Here is an 18,631-nt window from a genome sequence, read left to right as displayed (position 1 = left end):
TTTTTAAAATATAGACATAATATTGCATTATCTACTGGAGAAATATGATTTCTGGGAATTGCTTTCATATAATTTAGGATTGGTAGGTGAACAGGAGGGAAGCATGGAAGAAGAGCTATGGTCCAAAGATCTTAATTATTAAAGGTGAGTATACAGGGCAAGTAATGTGCATTTTTTAATTTTCTACCTGCTTAAATTTTTATAAGAAGAAAAAAAGTTTATCATATGGAATAATTGAAAGAAAATGGTGATCTTATAGTTAGCATACAATGACATTTAATATTTAATATTTCTGTAGGTTGAAAGGACCAGACTGGGAAGAAGACAGCAGGCAGAGCATTTTAAAACAAAAGGATGACATGGAGAACCTTTGTTTCAGACAGTGACTAACTCCCAACTACAGTGAATTGAGAATTGCCTTATTGTACAGAGATCAAGTCACAGCTGTAGGCAGAAGCGTTTTCCCTGACTAAAGGAAGCCAAAAATGCAATCTGGTTATTTCATAACTTTTCTAATAATCCAGGTGTGATCTCACTGTTTGTAAAGCCCAGCCCTTCCCAATCTGCAAGCTCACCTTCCAGCCCTGAGCCCAGCCCACTCACACCATATATAAGCTCTGCCTGAGCCCATCTCCTTCATCTGCTCCTCTCTGCTCTGCCCTCCAGCCTTTCTCTCCTTGCTAGCCTTCTTGTCTCCAGGCACCATGACCAGCAAGTCCACCACGAGGATCCAGAGCAGCAGCAGCAGCCGCAGAGGCTTCAGTGCCAGCTCAGCCAGAGCCCCAGGGCTCTGCCGCTCTGGCTTCAGCAGCATGTCCATGTCCCGCTCCAGGGGCAGTGGCGGCATGGGGGCGGCATGCAGAGGCGCAGGCTTTGGCAGCAGGAGCCTCTATGGCACAGGGGTCTCCAAGAGGATCTCCATTGGAGGGGGCAGCTGCGTCATGGGCGGCGGATATGGCAGCGGAGTTGGAGGCGGCTTCGGCTTCAGTAGTGGATTTGGTTTTGGAGGTGGAGCTGGTAGTGGCTTTGGGCTCGGTGGTGCAGCTGGCTTTGGTGGTGGCTACGGGGGCTCAGGCTTTCCCGTATGCCCCCCTGGAGGCATCCAAGAGGTCACCATCAACCAGAATCTCCTGACTCCTCTGAACCTGGAAATCGACCCCACCATCCAGCGGGTGAGGACTGAAGAGCGTGAGCAGATCAAGACCCTCAACAACAAGTTCGCCTCCTTCATCGACAAGGTGAGACATGACCCTTTCCAAAAACCTGCTGAGAATCTTAAATAAATGCCAAAGAAGGAGGAGAGAAGGGGAGAATTTTCAGGCTTTGTGCAAATACCTTGATGTTTTGCCGGGGTTCCTATTTGCTCCTGAGTCCTGCATTTTGGGGCCCCTTTCTTAGTTGGACTGGCAGGCAGAGCCTGATTCTCATTCAAAGGTGATCCACAAAGGGCTCTAGGATTACTATTGCAGAGAGAAACAAGCTCTGTGCCCCACTGTAACACGGCTGAGGCACAGAAAGGCAGATGTGTTCACCTGGTGGCAGCCAGAGTGCCTTCATGGGTCTAAGCACGAGGCCACCTACAGCTCCAGCCAGCTCTTCCAGGTTTTGCCTGGGCCCTGCAGGATGGGCCCATCTTCCCTAGAGGAATGAGGTTGGGTATTTCACTCTTCTGAGACCCGGGAGGGCAGAGCACATGGAAAAGTTAAGGGGACAGCAGGTGACATACAAGAGTGAGGAGAACATGGAAACAAGAAATGCAAGCTTGTCTTTCTTCACACTCTGCTCCCCTCCAGGTGCGCTTCCTGGAGCAACAGAACAAGGTCCTGGACACCAAGTGGACCCTGCTCCAGGAGCAGGGCACCAAGACTGTGAGGCAGAGCCTAGAGCCTTTGTTCGAGCAGTACATCAACAACCTCAGGAGGCAGCTGGATGGGATCCTTGGGGAGAGAGGCCGCCTGGACTCAGAACTGAGGAGCATGCAGGACCTGGTCGAGGACAATAAGAAAAAGTAGGTTAAAGAAGAATGGGCTCAGGTTCCCAACGCTCACACCTAGACACGAATGAGTGGCCAGAGCTAGATGTGGGCATGACCACTGAGCACTATATGTCCATTGAGGTGAATATCAAAATTCAAGGCTAGAAGCAAATAAAACAATATTGGGGTATCAACAAACATGGGAGGCAATGATTTGAAAAATTTAGTCACCTTTCAGGCTTTCAGTGGCAGGAAAGATAGACTTAGATATTTTCTATCTATGGAAGGTGTTAGATCCCAGACTTCCTTTCAGCTTCAACCACCCACTAGCTCAGATGTGTGTCAACCCTCTTCTCCTAGATATGAAGATGAAATCAACAAACGCACAGCAGCAGAGAATGAGTTTGTGACCCTGAAGAAGGTGAGCTCATTAATCAGGGTTCTAGTTTCTCTGCTCAAGGAGAGACATGACTCTGCATCCCACTCCCATCTCACAAGACCATTGCCATGGTGATAAAATGGGGGCTGGGCAGGAGGGCTCAGCTGACTCCAAACTGTCTGCTCTTTCCCCAGGATGTGGATGCTGCCTACATGAATAAGGTGGAACTGCAAGCCAAGGCTGATGGTCTCACAGATGAGATCAACTTCCTCAGAGCCATCTATGAGGCAGTGAGTATCTCTACCCCCTTTCCTTCACTCAGATGGGTTCTGCAGGGTGGGGAGTCCTGTGTCCCAGTTGGGCACCTTGGTAAGCAGCCCAGGCCAAGATGACCTTAGGACCTTGTGCTCTGCAGGAACTGTCTCAGATGCAAACCCACATCTCAGACACTTCTGTGGTGCTGTCCATGGACAACAACCGCAACCTGGACCTGGACAGCATCATCGCCGAAGTCAAGGCCCAATATGAGGAGATCGCTCAGAGGAGCCGGGCTGAGGCTGAGTCCTGGTACCAGACCAAGGTGAGCAGTGACTTGGCAGCCACTAAGGAGGCCCCAGCCCCACCCTGAGCTCGAGAATCCTCCTGACTTCATGGGGGAATTACTGAAAGGAGGCTAAAACCCTCTCACAGAAAGTGTACCCCACATGATTAGAACACCTCTCAGATATAATGTCCGTGTCTAGGAAGAAGAAGCAGAACCCCCAGGCAGGAGGAATCTTCCATAAAGGACCAAGTCATCTTTGCTTAAGCTTCACTTTCACTGATGGCTCTCAGAGACACAGAGCACAACATTGTTAGTCCCTGAGCGTTAACTGTCTCTGGTTCCCACCAGAATGTTCTGTGGCTTGGTTCCACCATGTCCAGCCACTTAACATCAACTTTTCTAAAATTCATTGAGGAGAAGCCAATAGATTACTCCCTGTCTGATTCCGAAGGGAGACAGCATTGTGCACATGTAAAATCCCACGCATTCTCTGTCTCCCTCTCCCCCTGCACGACAGTATGAGGAGCTGCAGGTCACAGCAGGCAGACATGGGGATGACCTGCGCAACACCAAGCAGGAGATTGCTGAGATCAACCGCATGATCCAGAGGCTCAGATCGGAGATCGACCACGTCAAGAAGCAGGTACAGGGCAGAGACAGGGTCGGGGCTGCTTGTCCATGCAGTCCAGCCTCCCGGGCTCTTCTTCATTGGGCAGGAAGAGCAGGGATGAGCCTGCTCGAAGGCCCAGACTCCAAGCCCATTTCCTTGCTTCCCCTTGCAGTGCGCCAGCCTGCAGGCCGCCATTGCTGATGCGGAGCAGCGTGGGGAGATGGCCCTCAAGGATGCCAAGAGCAAGCTGGAAGGGCTGGAGGACGCCCTGCAGAAGGCCAAGCAGGACATGGCCAGGCTGCTGAAGGAGTACCAGGAGCTCATGAATGTCAAGCTGGCCCTGGACGTGGAGATCGCCACCTACAGGAAGCTGCTGGAAGGCGAGGAGTGCAGGTGGGTGACACACCCCTCTGAGCACCTGTGGGAGGGGTCTGGCCCTGAGCAGGGGATTGTGGCCAGCAGTGGTGAGTGCTGTCAGGAGACTCTGGATCAGGGGTGGCGGTCGGTCTCCGTGAGCCTCGGGTGGAGGCTTCTCCTGGGATCAGGTACGGGCTGCGGAGGGCTCATCCTCTGTGTTCCTCTCCTCCTAGGCTGAGTGGCGAGGGTGTTGGACCCGTCAACATCTGTAAGTACTTGGCTTGTCTGCCTCCCAGTTGTTGACCTTGTGAGCTGGCTCAGGTGACAGAGTGAGCTCACGGTGCCTGTGTCCTGTTGTCCTCCCTACAGCTGTGGTGCAGTCCACCGTGTCCAGCGGCTATGGCAGCGCTGGTGGTGCCGGCAGTGGCTTCGGACTGGGCGGAGGCAGCAGCTACTCCTACAGCAGTGGTCACGGCCTTGGAGGTGGCTTCAGTTCTGGCAGTGGCAGAGGCATCGGGGGTGGCCTCAGCTCCTCTGGTGGCAGCAGCTCCACCATCAAATACTCCTCCACCACCTCCAGCAGGAGCTACAAGCACTGAAGTCCTGCGCTGGCCCTTGTCCCCACCCTGCTCAGCCCTCTGGTGCAGAGCCCTCTGCTCAGGATCTTTTCCTCCCCTGCCTCCTCCTCTGCTCTCTAGCTGGGGCTGCGGAAGGCCCCTGCCCTCCTGCCTCCTCTGTCTACCTGCTCCTCAGAGATCCAGTGGCTCCCCTCAGAATGTCATCCTCTGATCTCACATCATGGTTCAGTCACATCTGGTGTCTCACTTTGTTACCTAGTTATCAAGGTTTTGCCTTTATAGCTCTCCCTGAGGCTGAGCATTATAAGAACATTGTCTCTGTGCTCTCGTTCCAGAATGTCTTGCCTGAAGCACAGTCAAGAATTCACAAACAGGCAGATTCCCTTCAATTTCCATTGACCCAAGAACACCCCATCTTACCGGGTGTGAACCTCTCTTGCAATAACTGTGGAAACACAAGTGACGAATCCTATGATGTACAGAATCTGTATCTCTGTATTGGTTTATCTTCTCTTTGCTTCCTTCCCGTTTGTTTCTAATTGCTAAATAAAGCAGATTTATACTATAATGTGTTGTTCAAGGTTGCCTTTCTTTCAGGCCATATGTTCTTAACTTTTTTCATATGATAAATTTCTTATCATTTAAAAGATAACCATTCCCCACATACCTCACTCCCCTCCTTTATTGATATTCATCAAATAGAGTTTTGCTATCTTGATGTTCAAGGTCCCATCCCACATCATTTTCATTGATGTTTTTCACAAGCACGTGGAGGAATCTGGTCTACCTTCACCATAAACTCTATTTTTACTGTCCATGCTAGGACATTACTGTCTTTCTCTCTCCCAATGCCATATGTCCAGTTGGAGAAATATGGTTGGTCAGTTAGTCTATAAGTCGTTAGACAAGAAAATAAGATATTTGATTTCTAATTAGAATTGTTTTCATGACCTAGAGACTTGCCTGACATAATGTTCAAGAGCATTTGAAGTGTGCATCCTTCTAAGTCAGAATTATACTTGTACAAATACATCTTGAAGAAATAGTACCAACACAGAAAGCTGTACATAACATGATGTTATGAGAAAATGGAGAAAATGGAGAAATTTGAGGTAGTCAAATGAAGCACTCAAAGATTAAGGCCAAAATTCAAATTTCTTGTCATATAATGGCAACAAAAGAATATTCCCTCCTTCTCACACTCTTGGCTTCTCATGGAGACTCAAAGAAGCAGAGTCTATGTTGATAAGAGAGATGGATCCATCCCTGTCTCAGGAGTGAATTGTCCTGGTTTAATTTCTATGAATGGTTAAGAGGAAACTCCAAATAAAATTCAAGTTTGGTCAGTTGACTTGTACTATCCTGAGGCTATATCAATCCCTGTGGACCCCATAAGTGACAATTATTTTCCTAATCCTCAGGTTCTTATATTACTGTAGAAATTTGCATAGATTTTTATTGTAGTTTTTGGATCCTTCAATATCATTATCTGCTGTGTTCACCTCTCACTGTCCCCGCAGCAACACAGGCAGCTTGTTACATTGCCACCTCCTCGTTTGTTGACCTTGTAAGCTGGCTCAGGTGACAAAATTTAATATCATTGCACATGGACATTAAAAACACAATTAAGGAATACTACAAACAACTCTATGTCAAAATTGATTCAAAAAGGTTAAACCAGCCAGATTTCTCAAAAGGATAATCAGAATATCCAGAGACCTATTGAATAAGTTAAATCACTAATAAATAAGCTTCTGAAAAGAAAGCACTGAGGTATAATCTTATTGGTTAAGTCTACCATCATTTAAAAAATGAAATGGAACCAAATCTTTACAGCCTCTTCCAGGAAATGGAAGCAGAGGGAACACTTTCTGATTCATTCTTTGCAGGCCAGTATTATTCTAACACCCAAACTAAATAATGGCAATTCAAGAAAGGAACACTGCAAACCAGTCCTCTTATGAATATTGACATAAAATGTTCAATGAAATGTGCCAGATTTATTCCTACCAAGTATACAAAGAATTATGCACCATGTCCTCTTTGGAGTTGTTCTAGATATTCAAGGCTAGTTCAACAGAAACCATTCAATGTGATTTACCACATCCAAGAGCTAAAGAAGAAAAATCAGATGAGAATAGCAATCAATGCATAAAAAGGTGTATGATATAATTCAATACCCAATAATGTTCAGAAACCCCAAAATAGTGTCCTAGCAAATGGGGGGAATAAAGGGCAACATCCTCAACTTGGTAAAAATAATATTGTCCTACATCCCTTTTCCCTTAAGATTGAGAACAAGATGAGATTATGCCCTCTCTCCACTGTTATTTGCATTGTACTGCAACTCTAACTAAAACAATGAGGTTACACAAAAAAGCAATAAAATTATACATATTAGAAATAAAGAAATTAAACTCTCTTTATTCTCCTATAATATTATGTAGAAAATCTGAAGAATATATCAAAAATCTCCCTGTAAGTAATAAGCAAGTATAAGCAAAGTTATAAGATAAAAGATTATAATATATAATATTTTTTACATACTATATAAAAGAAATAATTTTTTACATACTAGCAATGAAAAACTGAAATTTCAAATTAAAAATCAATGCCATTCATAATAACACTCAAAGATAGAGTGTTTAGGCCTGAATCTAACAAAACATGTGGAGAATCTATGACTAGAAAACCAGATTCTGAGGAAAGTACCGATGAAAGCAATCAAAGTTCTAAATAAATGAAAAGATATCCTATGTTCATGGATCAAAAGATTCAACATTATTAAACTGTCAATTCTTTCTAACTTAAGATGTAATCAACACAGTCCCAATTTAAATTCCGATAAGCTATTTTGTAAGTATCAACAAACTAAATAAAGTTTATATAGCAAGGCAAAAAAATCTTTGCAAGGTAAATAGGTGAAACATAGGACACACTATTATGAAATCATGAAATTATGCTTTTGTAAAACATTTAGAATTTTCTTTCATTTTTAAAATTTTGCTTTATTATATTGAACAATATATTTATTCTAAAATAAACTATGAGAAAGTCATTCTAATTCAATGGAAGAGATGCTGAAAGATTCAAGATTAACATCCATTATTAGCAATGTAAACAGAGGGAAAGATCCGTGAATTGGGCTCATAGAATTCTGCCCCCATGGGAGACGGAAGGGTCAAGCCGAAAGCCATCAATGGGAAAGATGAAGAAAGATGAGCTCTCAGATCAGGGGTTTCTGGCTAGAAGCTGTTCCTTGCTGTGTCAATTTTTTTCTCCCAGCCCCCTCAGGCTGATTCTTTAGGCTAAGATGGTGGAGATGGTGTTTGCTGTAGTCGAGAAAGAAAGTGGCGGGCTGAACCCAGGGGTAGTGCTGAAAAGCTTCCCGAGTCACACTTGGCTCAGGCTTCTCCAGGGAAGATGGACAGAGGAGCTGGTCCAGGTGGCAGGACACGCCTGCATAGCAACAAGAGAGAGTCTGCAATGCTCATACAAGCGACAGCAGTCCAAACTCTATCATGCTTAAGCAGATGGAGTCTGACAAAGACTCGCCCTAACCTGTCTCCCATGTGGACTAAGGATGGAACTACCTCATTCAGCAAATTAGCCCCAAGTTGGAGCATTGATTCATGGTTCCTATCAGACCAGGCATCATCTCTTAAGTCTCTGGAAATCCCGATCCCTCCATTCCTCAGCTGCTTTCTCAAGGCTATCCCCACCCCCACTCTGCCACCCCTGCCCAATCTCACCAGAGGGAGCTTTCCAAAGTTCTCCACCAGGGAGACCTCCTCCAGCTGTGTGCATGTCCAAAAGCTTTGAAAGATGGAGATGAGCCAGAAACCACATGGGGTCTGTCTCCCATGGTGTCCTGTCCAACACTGGGCTACCCTGACCCCTGCTCTTCTTTTATTTTTTAAATTATTATTTTCATTGACAAACCATAAATACATAAATGTATCCCATTTATGGGATACAATAAGATGTTTTGATATTTGTACAATGTGGTTTGATTAAATCAAACTAATTAACCTTATTCATGACCCGACTAACCATTTTTTTGCAATGAGACATTCAAAATTCACCATCCTAGTTATTTTGAAGTGTGCTGTATGTCTGCATTGACTATTATCACCTGCTGTACAATAGATCCTCTTGTCTAACAGAAAATTTATCCCTAGTCCACGTAACCTCAGCCTCTGGTAACCATCTCTGTACTTTCTACTTCTGTTGAGTTCAGCTTTTTATATTTTGCATTTAAGTAGATCAACAATATTTTTCCTGACTTATTTCACTTAGTATAATGTCCTCCAGCTTCTTCCACTTTTTTGAGCAATTTTGTTTCACAGCAAAATTGTTAAGAATGTACAGAGATTTAGACCATATATTTTATAGCCACAAATTTATAACTTCACCCACTGTGAGAATGGTACATTTGTTAAAATGGATGCATCTACTACACTGGAATGTCATTATTATCCAAAGTCCTTAATTCACATTAGAGTTCACTCCTGGTGTTGTACCTTCTTTGGCTTTTGAAAAATGTTTTATCTACTATTTTAGTATTATACAGAATAGTTTCATTACCCTAAAATCTGCTGTACCTCATTTACACATTCCTCCCCCCAATCCCTGGAAACCACTGATCTTGTTACTTTCTTCGGTTTACAGAATAAAACATAGTTGGAATCATGTGTAACCTTTCAGATTGGCTTCTTTCACTCAATAATATGTATCCAAGTTCCTCAAAATCTTTTCTTGGCTTGATGTTCATTTTTTCTTAATGCTAACTAGCATCCTTTGTCTGGAGATACCACAATGTGTTCATCTGTTCAACAACTAATGGGCATCTTGGTTGCTCCCAAGTTTGGGCAATTAGGAATAAAGCTTCTATAAACAGTCACATGCAAGTTTTTGCACTGGCATGTTTTCAACTCATTTGGGTAAATACCAGGGAATGTGATTGCTGGATTGTATGGTAAGAGTATGTTTGGTTTTGTAGGAAACTGCCAATCCCGTCCTCAGTGGCTATACGATTTTGCATCCCTGCCTCCCCACCCCCACCCTGCCCCCCACCTTCCCAGCAATTCATGAGAGCTTGCTGTTCCACAGCCTTGCCAGCATTCCAATTGCTGGTGTTCTGGATTTTAGCCATTCTCCCATTTGTGTGGTGACACCTCATTGTTGTTTTAATTTGCAGCTCTCTGGTGGCATGTGCTATTAAGCACCTTCTTATCTGTATTTGTCTTATGTATGTTTTGTTCAGTGCAGTGATGTTTTGCTTGCTTGTTAGGTTGGCTCAGTTAGGTTGGGTTTTTTTTTTTCTTTTCTTTTGCAGTGCTGGGGATCAAACCCAGGTCCTTGTACATGCTAGGCAAGCACTCTACCACCTAGTTACATCCCTAACTCTAGTGAGGGGTCTTTAAAGGATTTTGGCCCATCTTATAATCATGTTGTTTCTTATTGTTGAAATTAGGGTTCTTGGTACATTTGGGGTATATTCTTTATCAGATATGTCTTTTGCCAATATTTTCCCCTAGTCTATGAACTGATTTCTCATTCTCTTAATGCTGGCTTTCACAGACAAGTTTTAATTTTAATGAAGTCTGGATTATCAATTATTTCTTTTGTGGTTCATAAATTTGTTACTGTATTTAAAAACTGATCACCATACCAAACGTCATCTAGGTTTGTTTCTATGTTATCTTCGAGGAATTTTGTAGTTTGGCATTTTATATCTGGTCTGGGGTTATTATTCACTGGGAGTTGGTTGTGCAGAACATAAGGTCTGTGTCTGGATTCATTTTTTTTCTTTTGTATGTGGATGCCCACTTGTTCCAGCACCATCGATTGAAGACTGTCTTTGCTCCATTGTATTGACTTTGCTTCTTTGCCAAGATCAGTTGAGTGAATATATGTGTGTTCAGTTCTGGGTTCTCTATTTTGTTCCTTGACCTATTTTCTATTCTTGTTAACTATCTTGATTATTCTAGCTTCATAGTAGGTCTTGAAGTTGAATAGTGCAGTCCTGTGATTTTCTTCCTCTTCTTCAATATTGAATTATCTATTCTGGCATTTTTGCCTTTCCATATGAACTTCACAATTGGTTTGTTCATATAAAAGGATCACTTTCTAGGATTTTGAATGGAAAAAAAATATAGAATTTTATACTCCAGTGTAAAACTTAAGGCCTGAAGTTTTTAAAAAAATAATAATTTATGAGGTCAAGATAGCCTAGGATGAAATGCACAATGTGACAAGAGAGTCGAATAAGTATATTACAAATATATGAACTAACCTTGCTGGAGTTGGGGGTGGGATATAAAAAGGCTGACCTAAGTAACTCTGGACTATCTGAGACTAAAAGAAAAGAAAATTGTACATAGCAACTGAACTCTGATTGATAAGTTTATTTCTTATGGGGGTATGACTAACAATTATGAAAACATTATAGGAAATAAATAGAGGGCATACATATACATTGTATGTATGTGATATATATATATATATACACACACACACACACACATATATATATAATCTATATATAGATATCTACATACCAGGTATATATTTTGATGTATATATTGATATATGTGTATGTACATAGATATCTACCTAAATATATATGTATGTTAATGTATGTATATATGTGTGTGTATATGTGTGTGTGTGTGTGTGTATATATATATATTATATATATATATATTGTGTGTATGTGTGGGTGTGTATACATCGGTATATTGCTGGCTTCAGTAATGTGTCTGTGTCTTGCTTCAGGGGCAGTGATAGTATGAGGGCTATGTACGTAGGTGCTGGCTTTGGCAGCAGGAACCCCCCCACACCTCAGAGAAAGAGAAAGATTATAAAGAATTGGTTGATGTAATTTTGGAGGATGACGTGTCACAAGATAATTTTGACAGAGAGCCAATGACCTTGTTCCAGACCCAAGAAACAGAAGCGTCAATGGTGCAGTTTCAGTCGAAAACATGACAAGTTCAAGATATAAAACAAGCTGATGTTTTGGTGTGTGTCTGAAGGCAGGTAAAAACAATGTCCCAGCTCAAAGGCAATCATACAAGAAGACTATCCACTTGCTCAGTCCTTTATTACCGTTAGGTTTTCAACTCATTGAATACGTCCACCCACATTAGGTCTGACAGTCTACTTTATTCAATTAAGCAATTCAGATTTTAATCTTATACAGAAACCCCTCTCAGACATATCCAGAAAATGTTTAACCCAATATCTAGCTATCTCATGGCTCAATCAAGCTGATACCATTTTGTTGCCCACTGGCAGCATTTTGATGATGAAGCAAAGAAAGCACAGAGACTATAATTCATGAGCCTCTGTGCAATGATCTCTGATGGGTTGTCTGAATTAAAGAATAAAAGAATTATTCACTTAGCTATGTGTCATAAAGAGAATTGCTCTTAGCCTGGAAATGGCCTCGGCTCCTCCCCCAGAATAGTTTCTGCAAATGGCAGGTCCAGAAGGTGTTCATCTCATCCGCAGATGAGCACTATTCAGAGAGGAACCACTGCAGGATCCATGTGTGCAATCAAATGATGAAAGCAATAAGAAAAGCAAAGGGCATGTAACACTCAACAGAAAAAAAAAGGCACAATACAGTATTAGCAAGAAATTCAATAACAGGATCTTGACTGCAAAATAAGAGATGTGGACAATATGGCGAGACAGTAACTCAGAGAAAAACTAAAGTCATGATAGTAATGAAGACCAAACCGAAAACAATTCAAAGAGGAAAGACATGGCAGAATGCCAATAATGGACCTGTAGAAAGAGAGAAACAAAAGCAAACAGTTACACAAAAGGGAACATTGATTGTTAAAGGAAAATCAAGAGAAAACAGACATTGGAGACAAAGTAAATACAACAGTATAATTGGAAAAGAGAACATGTGATATATATACAAGGTTTTAATATATATGCAAATGTGTATACATATATGTAAAATGAAGAGTCCAACACACACACACACACACAAATACATATGTCCAACCTATTCCCCAGGAAAGGCACAAAATCATATCCAAGTTACTAAAAGGACACACATGGAACTAATAACAATACTTTCTTTCAGGTACTAAAACTGGGTGATTAGCAAAAGATCCAGGATGCAATCTGTTCATCAAACATAGTATATATTCAATGTGTAAATGTATGAATAAATGTGTAAAAACCACATTTAATACTTAAGTAGGCATTCTACTACATCCACATCTGAAATGTCTGAACATATAAGAGAACCTTCCTAAGCTTCCACTAACAGTTTAAGAAAATGTGACGGAGACAGTAGTGTTCATGAAATACCATGAATGTGCAAATATAAATTCACAAACACTGAAAGACTACACAGGACAGTGATTTCCTTAAGAAATATGTTATTAAGAGAAAAGGAGAGAGGAGGAAATTTTTGGACTTAAAAGGCATTTTAGTTAAAATATATTATCAAATAAAATATGAATGAAGTTTATTTGACTGATATGGACAGCCAAAATTTTTTTTATCTAATAAAAGGATATTGGAAAATTAAATAATATAAATTGAAGTTTTTAATGAATAAATTTATTTCTTCAAGTGATAAGGATGATTTTTGAATGTATGTTTTTAAAATATAGACATAATATTGCATTATCTACTGGAGAAATATGATTTCTGGGAATTGCTTTCATATAATTTAGGATTGGTAGGTGAACAGGAGGGAAGCATGGAAGAAGAGCTATGGTCCAAAGATCTTAATTATTAAAGGTGAGTATACAGGGCAAGTAATGTGCATTTTTTAATTTTCTACCTGCTTAAATTTTTATAAGAAGAAAAAAAGTTTATCATATGGAATAATTGAAAGAAAATGGTGATCTTATAGTTAGCATACAATGACATTTAATATTTAATATTTCTGTAGGTTGAAAGGACCAGACTGGGAAGAAGACAGCAGGCAGAGCATTTTAAAACAAAAGGATGACATGGAGAACCTTTGTTTCAGACAGTGACTAACTCCCAACTACAGTGAATTGAGAATTGCCTTATTGTACAGAGATCAAGTCACAGCTGTAGGCAGAAGCGTTTTCCCTGACTAAAGGAAGCCAAAAATGCAATCTGGTTATTTCATAACTTTTCTAATAATCCAGGTGTGATCTCACTGTTTGTAAAGCCCAGCCCTTCCCAATCTGCAAGCTCACCTTCCAGCCCTGAGCCCAGCCCACTCACACCATATATAAGCTCTGCCTGAGCCCATCTCCTTCATCTGCTCCTCTCTGCTCTGCCCTCCAGCCTTTCTCTCCTTGCTAGCCTTCTTGTCTCCAGGCACCATGACCAGCAAGTCCACCACGAGGATCCAGAGCAGCAGCAGCAGCCGCAGAGGCTTCAGTGCCAGCTCAGCCAGAGCCCCAGGGCTCTGCCGCTCTGGCTTCAGCAGCATGTCTGTGTCCCGCTCCAGGGGCAGTGGCGGCATGGGGGCGGCATGCAGAGGCGCAGGCTTTGGCAGCAGGAGCCTCTATGGCACAGGGGCCTCCAAGAGGATCTCCATTGGAGGGGGCAGCTGCACCATGGGCGGCAGATATGGCAGCGGAGTTGGAGGCGGCTTCGGCTTCAGTAGTGGATTTGGTTTTGGAGGTGGAGCTGGTAGTGGCTTTGGGCTCGGTGGTGCAGCTGGCTTTGGTGGTGGCTACGGGGGCTCAGGCTTTCCCGTATGCCCCCCTGGAGGCATCCAAGAGGTCACCATCAACCAGAATCTCCTGACTCCTCTGAACCTGGAAATCGACCCCACCATCCAGCGGGTGAGGACTGAAGAGCGTGAGCAGATCAAGACCCTCAACAACAAGTTCGCCTCCTTCATCGACAAGGTGAGACATGACCCTTTCCAAAAACCTGCTGAGAATCTTAAATAAATGCCAAAGAAGGAGGAGAGAAGGGGAGAATTTTCAGGCTTTGTGCAAATACCTTGATGTTTTGCCGGGGTTCCTATTTGCTCCTGAGTCCTGCATTTTGGGGCCCCTTTCTTAGTTGGACTGGCAGGCAGAGCCTGATTCTCATTCAAAGGTGATCCACAAAGGGCTCTAGGATTACTATTGCAGAGAGAAACAAGCTCTGTGCCCCACTGTAACACGGCTGAGGCACAGAAAGGCAGATGTGTTCACCTGGTGGCAGCCAGAGTGCCTTCATGGGTCTAAGCACGAGGCCACCTACAGCTCCAGCCAGCTCTTCCAGGTTTTGCCTGGGCCCTGCAGGATGGGCCCATCTTCCCTAGAGGAATGAGGTTGGGTATTTCACTCTTCTGAGACCCGGGAGGGCAGAGCACATGGAAAAGTTAAGGGGACAGCAGGTGACATACAAGAGTGAGGAGAACATGGAAACAAGAAATGCAAGCTTGTCTTTCTTCACACTCTGCTCCCCTCCAGGTGCGCTTCCTGGAGCAACAGAACAAGGTCCTGGACACCAAGTGGACCCTGCTCCAGGAGCAGGGCACCAAGACTGTGAGGCAGAGCCTAGAGCCTTTGTTCGAGCAGTACATCAACAACCTCAGGAGGCAGCTGGATGGGATCCTTGGGGAGAGAGGCCGCCTGGACTCAGAACTGAGGAGCATGCAGGACCTGGTCGAGGACAATAAGAAAAAGTAGGTTAAAGAAGGATGGGCTCAGGTTCCCAACGCTCACACCTAGACACGAATGAGTGGCCAGGGCTAGATGTGGGCATGACCACTGAGCACTATATGTCCATTGAGGTGAATATCAAAATTCAAGGCTAGAAGCAAATAAAACAATATTGGGGTATCAACAAACATGGGAGGCAATGATTTGAAAAATTTAGTCACCTTTCAGGCTTTCAGTGGCAGGAAAGATAGACTTAGATATTTTCTATCTATGGAAGGTGTTAGATCCCAGACTTCCTTTCAGCTTCAACCACCCACTAGCTCAGATGTGTGTCAACCCTCTTCTCCTAGATATGAAGATGAAATCAACAAACGCACAGCAGCAGAGAATGAGTTTGTGACCCTGAAGAAGGTGAGCTCATTAATCAGGGTTCTAGTTTCTCTGCTCAAGGAGAGACATGACTCTGCATCCCACTCCCATCTCACAAGACCATTGCCATGGTGATAAAATGGGGGCTGGGCAGGAGGGCTCAGCTGACTCCAAACTGTCTGCTCTTTCCCCAGGATGTGGATGCTGCCTACATGAATAAGGTGGAACTGCAAGCCAAGGCTGATGGTCTCACAGATGAGATCAACTTCCTCAGAGCCATCTATGAGGCAGTGAGTATCTCTACCCCCTTTCCTTCACTCAGATGGGTTCTGCAGGGTGGGGAGTCCTGTGTCCCAGTTGGGCACCTTGGTAAGCAGCCCAGGCCAAGATGACCTTAGGACCTTGTGCTCTGCAGGAACTGTCTCAGATGCAAACCCACATCTCAGACACTTCTGTGGTGCTGTCCATGGACAACAACCGCAACCTGGACCTGGACAGCATCATCGCCGAAGTCAAGGCCCAATATGAGGAGATCGCTCAGAGGAGCCGGGCTGAGGCTGAGTCCTGGTACCAGACCAAGGTGAGCAGTGACTTGGCAGCCACTAAGGAGGCCCCAGCCCCACCCTGAGCTCGAGAATCCTCCTGACTTCATGGGGGAATTACTGAAAGGAGGCTAAAACCCTCTCACAGAAAGTGTACCCCACATGATTAGAACACCTCTCAGATATAATGTCCGTGTCTAGGAAGAAGAAGCAGAACCCCCAGGCAGGAGGAATCTTCCATAAAGGACCAAGTCATCTTTGCTTAAGCTTCACTTTCACTGATGGCTCTCAGAGACACAGAGCACAACATTGTTAGTCCCTGAGCGTTAACTGTCTCTGGTTCCCACCAGAATGTTCTGTGGCTTGGTTCCACCATGTCCAGCCACTTAACATCAACTTTTCTAAAATTCATTGAGGAGAAGCCAATAGATTACTCCCTGTCTGATTCCGAAGGGAGACAGCATTGTGCACATGTAAAATCCCACGCATTCTCTGTCTCCCTCTCCCCCTGCACGACAGTATGAGGAGCTGCAGGTCACAGCAGGCAGACATGGGGATGACCTGCGCAACACCAAGCAGGAGATTGCTGAGATCAACCGCATGATCCAGAGGCTCAGATCGGAGATCGACCACGTCAAGAAGCAGGTACAGGGCAGAGACAGGGTCGGGGCTGCTTGTCCATGCAGTCCAGCCTCCCGGGCTCTTCTTCATTGGGCAGGAAGAGCAGGGATGAGCCTGCTCGAAGGCCCAGACTCCAAGCCCATTTCCTTGCTTCCCCTTGCAGTGCGCCAGCCTGCAGGCCGCCATTGCTGATGCGGAGCAGCGTGGGGAGATGGCCCTCAAGGATGCCAAGAGCAAGCTGGAAGGGCTGGAGGACGCCCTGCAGAAGGCCAAGCAGGACATGGCCAGGCTGCTGAAGGAGTACCAGGAGCTCATGAATGTCAAGCTGGCCCTGGACGTGGAGATCGCCACCTACAGGAAGCTGCTGGAAGGCGAGGAGTGCAGGTGGGTGACACACCCCTCTGAGCACCTGTGGGAGGGGTCTGGCCCTGAGCAGGGGATTGTGGCCAGCAGTGGTGAGTGCTGTCAGGAGACTCTGGATCAGGGGTGGCGGTCGGTCTCCGTGAGCCTCGGGTGGAGGCTTCTCCTGGGATCAGGTACGGGCTGCGGAGGGCTCATCCTCTGTGTTCCTCTCCTCCTAGGCTGAGTGGCGAGGGCGTTGGACCCGTCAACATCTGTAAGTACTTGGCTTGTCTGCCTCCCAGTTGTTGACCTTGTGAGCTGGCTCAGGTGACAGAGTGAGCTCACGGTGCCTGTGTCCTGTTGTCCTCCCTACAGCTGTGGTGCAGTCCACCGTGTCCAGCGGCTATGGCAGCGCTGGTGGTGCCGGCAGTGGCTTCGGACTGGGCGGAGGCAGCAGCTACTCCTACAGCAGTGGTCACGGCCTTGGAGGTGGCTTCAGTTCTGGCAGTGGCAGAGGCATCGGGGGTGGCCTCAGCTCCTCTGGTGGCAGCAGCTCCACCATCAAATACTCCTCCACCACCTCCAGCAGGAGCTACAAGCACTGAAGTCCTGCGCTGGCCCTTGTCCCCACCCTGCTCAGCCCTCTGGCGCAGAGCCCTCTGCTCAGGATCTTTTCCTCCCCTGCCTCCACCTCTGCTCTCTAGCTGGGGCTGCGGAAGGCCCCTGCCCTCCTGCCTCCTCTGTCTACCTGCTCCTCAGAGATCCAGTGGCTCCCCTCAGAATGTCATCCTCTGATCTCACATCATGGTTCAGTCACATCTGGTGTCTCACTTTGTTACCAGGTTATCTAGCTCTTACCTTCTTAGTTTATCTCTGAAGCTGAACATTTCAAGAAAATTATCTCTGCCCCTCTCATTCCAGAAATTCCTGCCAAGGTCCTTTGCAACAATAAGGCAGATTCCCTTTAATTTCCCTTGACCCAAGAACATCTTACAAATGTTGAGCACCCACTTCACATACCTGGAAGCCTTGTGATGAGTCCTCAGATGTGCAGAATCTGTATCACTGTGATGTTTTCTCTCTTTTAAATGCTAAATAAAGCAGATTTTTAAAAATAATGCATGTCACTAATGTTTGTTTAGCCTTTCAACTGACAAATGTGTCTTCATCTTTAAGGGAAAAATCCCAGTCCCAATGTCCTTCACTTCTCCTCTTTAGAGGAGGTCAACAAATATCCTGCACCATGGCACCCTGAGGTTCAGGATTTCTGCACAAAGCAAGTTTTTTGGCAGTAGAGTGGGAGGTGTCTGCTCTGTCAGTAGTCTCTCAGTATCCATAGGGTATTAGTTCCTACAGGAGCTTCACAGGGGCCAAAATCTGCAGATGCTCAAGTGCTTTACAATGAACAGCATAGTATTTGTGTATATTCTTCCTGCTCTCTCCTGTATACTTTGAATTATATCTATATTATAGTACTTAAGATGACAGCAGTGTGTTTAAGAAAACCATGACAAGAAAATATCTCTATATATTCAGTAGAAATGCAATTTTTTACAAATGTTTTCCATGCATTGTTGATTTAATCCACAGATATGAAATCCTGAGATGTAGAACAGATATAGTATACTCAACTGCTCTGTTTTTTGCTTTTGTTTGTGGTTTTGCAACACAAGAGTGCCCTACCACTGAGCTACATCT

The 18,631-nt window shown here is 44.5% G+C and overlaps 2 protein-coding genes across 2 annotated transcripts; both read left to right on the top strand.

The window, feature by feature from the left end:
* Positions 1-704: 704 nt before the first annotated feature.
* Positions 705-4,527, top strand: LOC308657417 (keratin, type II cytoskeletal 6C; the record flags this gene model as incomplete). Its single annotated transcript, XM_081309108.1, has 9 exons — positions 705-1,238; positions 1,794-2,008; positions 2,336-2,396; positions 2,549-2,644; positions 2,770-2,934; positions 3,416-3,541; positions 3,681-3,901; positions 4,099-4,133; positions 4,235-4,527. The coding sequence occupies 9 exons, from the start codon at positions 705-707 to the stop codon at positions 4,462-4,464; spliced, it is 1,683 nt and encodes a 560-aa protein (XP_081165234.1). The 3' UTR covers positions 4,465-4,527.
* A 9,251-nt stretch (positions 4,528-13,778) lies between these two features.
* LOC308657416 (keratin, type II cytoskeletal 6C-like) lies at positions 13,779-17,555 on the top strand (the record flags this gene model as incomplete). Its single annotated transcript, XM_081309107.1, has 9 exons — positions 13,779-14,312; positions 14,868-15,082; positions 15,410-15,470; positions 15,623-15,718; positions 15,844-16,008; positions 16,490-16,615; positions 16,755-16,975; positions 17,173-17,207; positions 17,309-17,555. 9 exons carry the CDS (start codon positions 13,779-13,781, stop codon positions 17,536-17,538), a joined length of 1,683 nt encoding a protein of 560 aa, XP_081165233.1. The 3' UTR covers positions 17,539-17,555.
* Positions 17,556-18,631: the final 1,076 nt, after the last annotated feature.

Source organism: Spermophilus citellus (genome assembly GCF_964194105.1).
Source record: "Spermophilus citellus genome assembly, chromosome: 10".
Lineage (NCBI taxonomy): Eukaryota > Metazoa > Chordata > Mammalia > Rodentia > Sciuridae > Spermophilus > Spermophilus citellus.
Note: the sequence above shows the minus strand (reverse complement) of the source record. Positions and strands in the feature narration are given on the sequence as shown.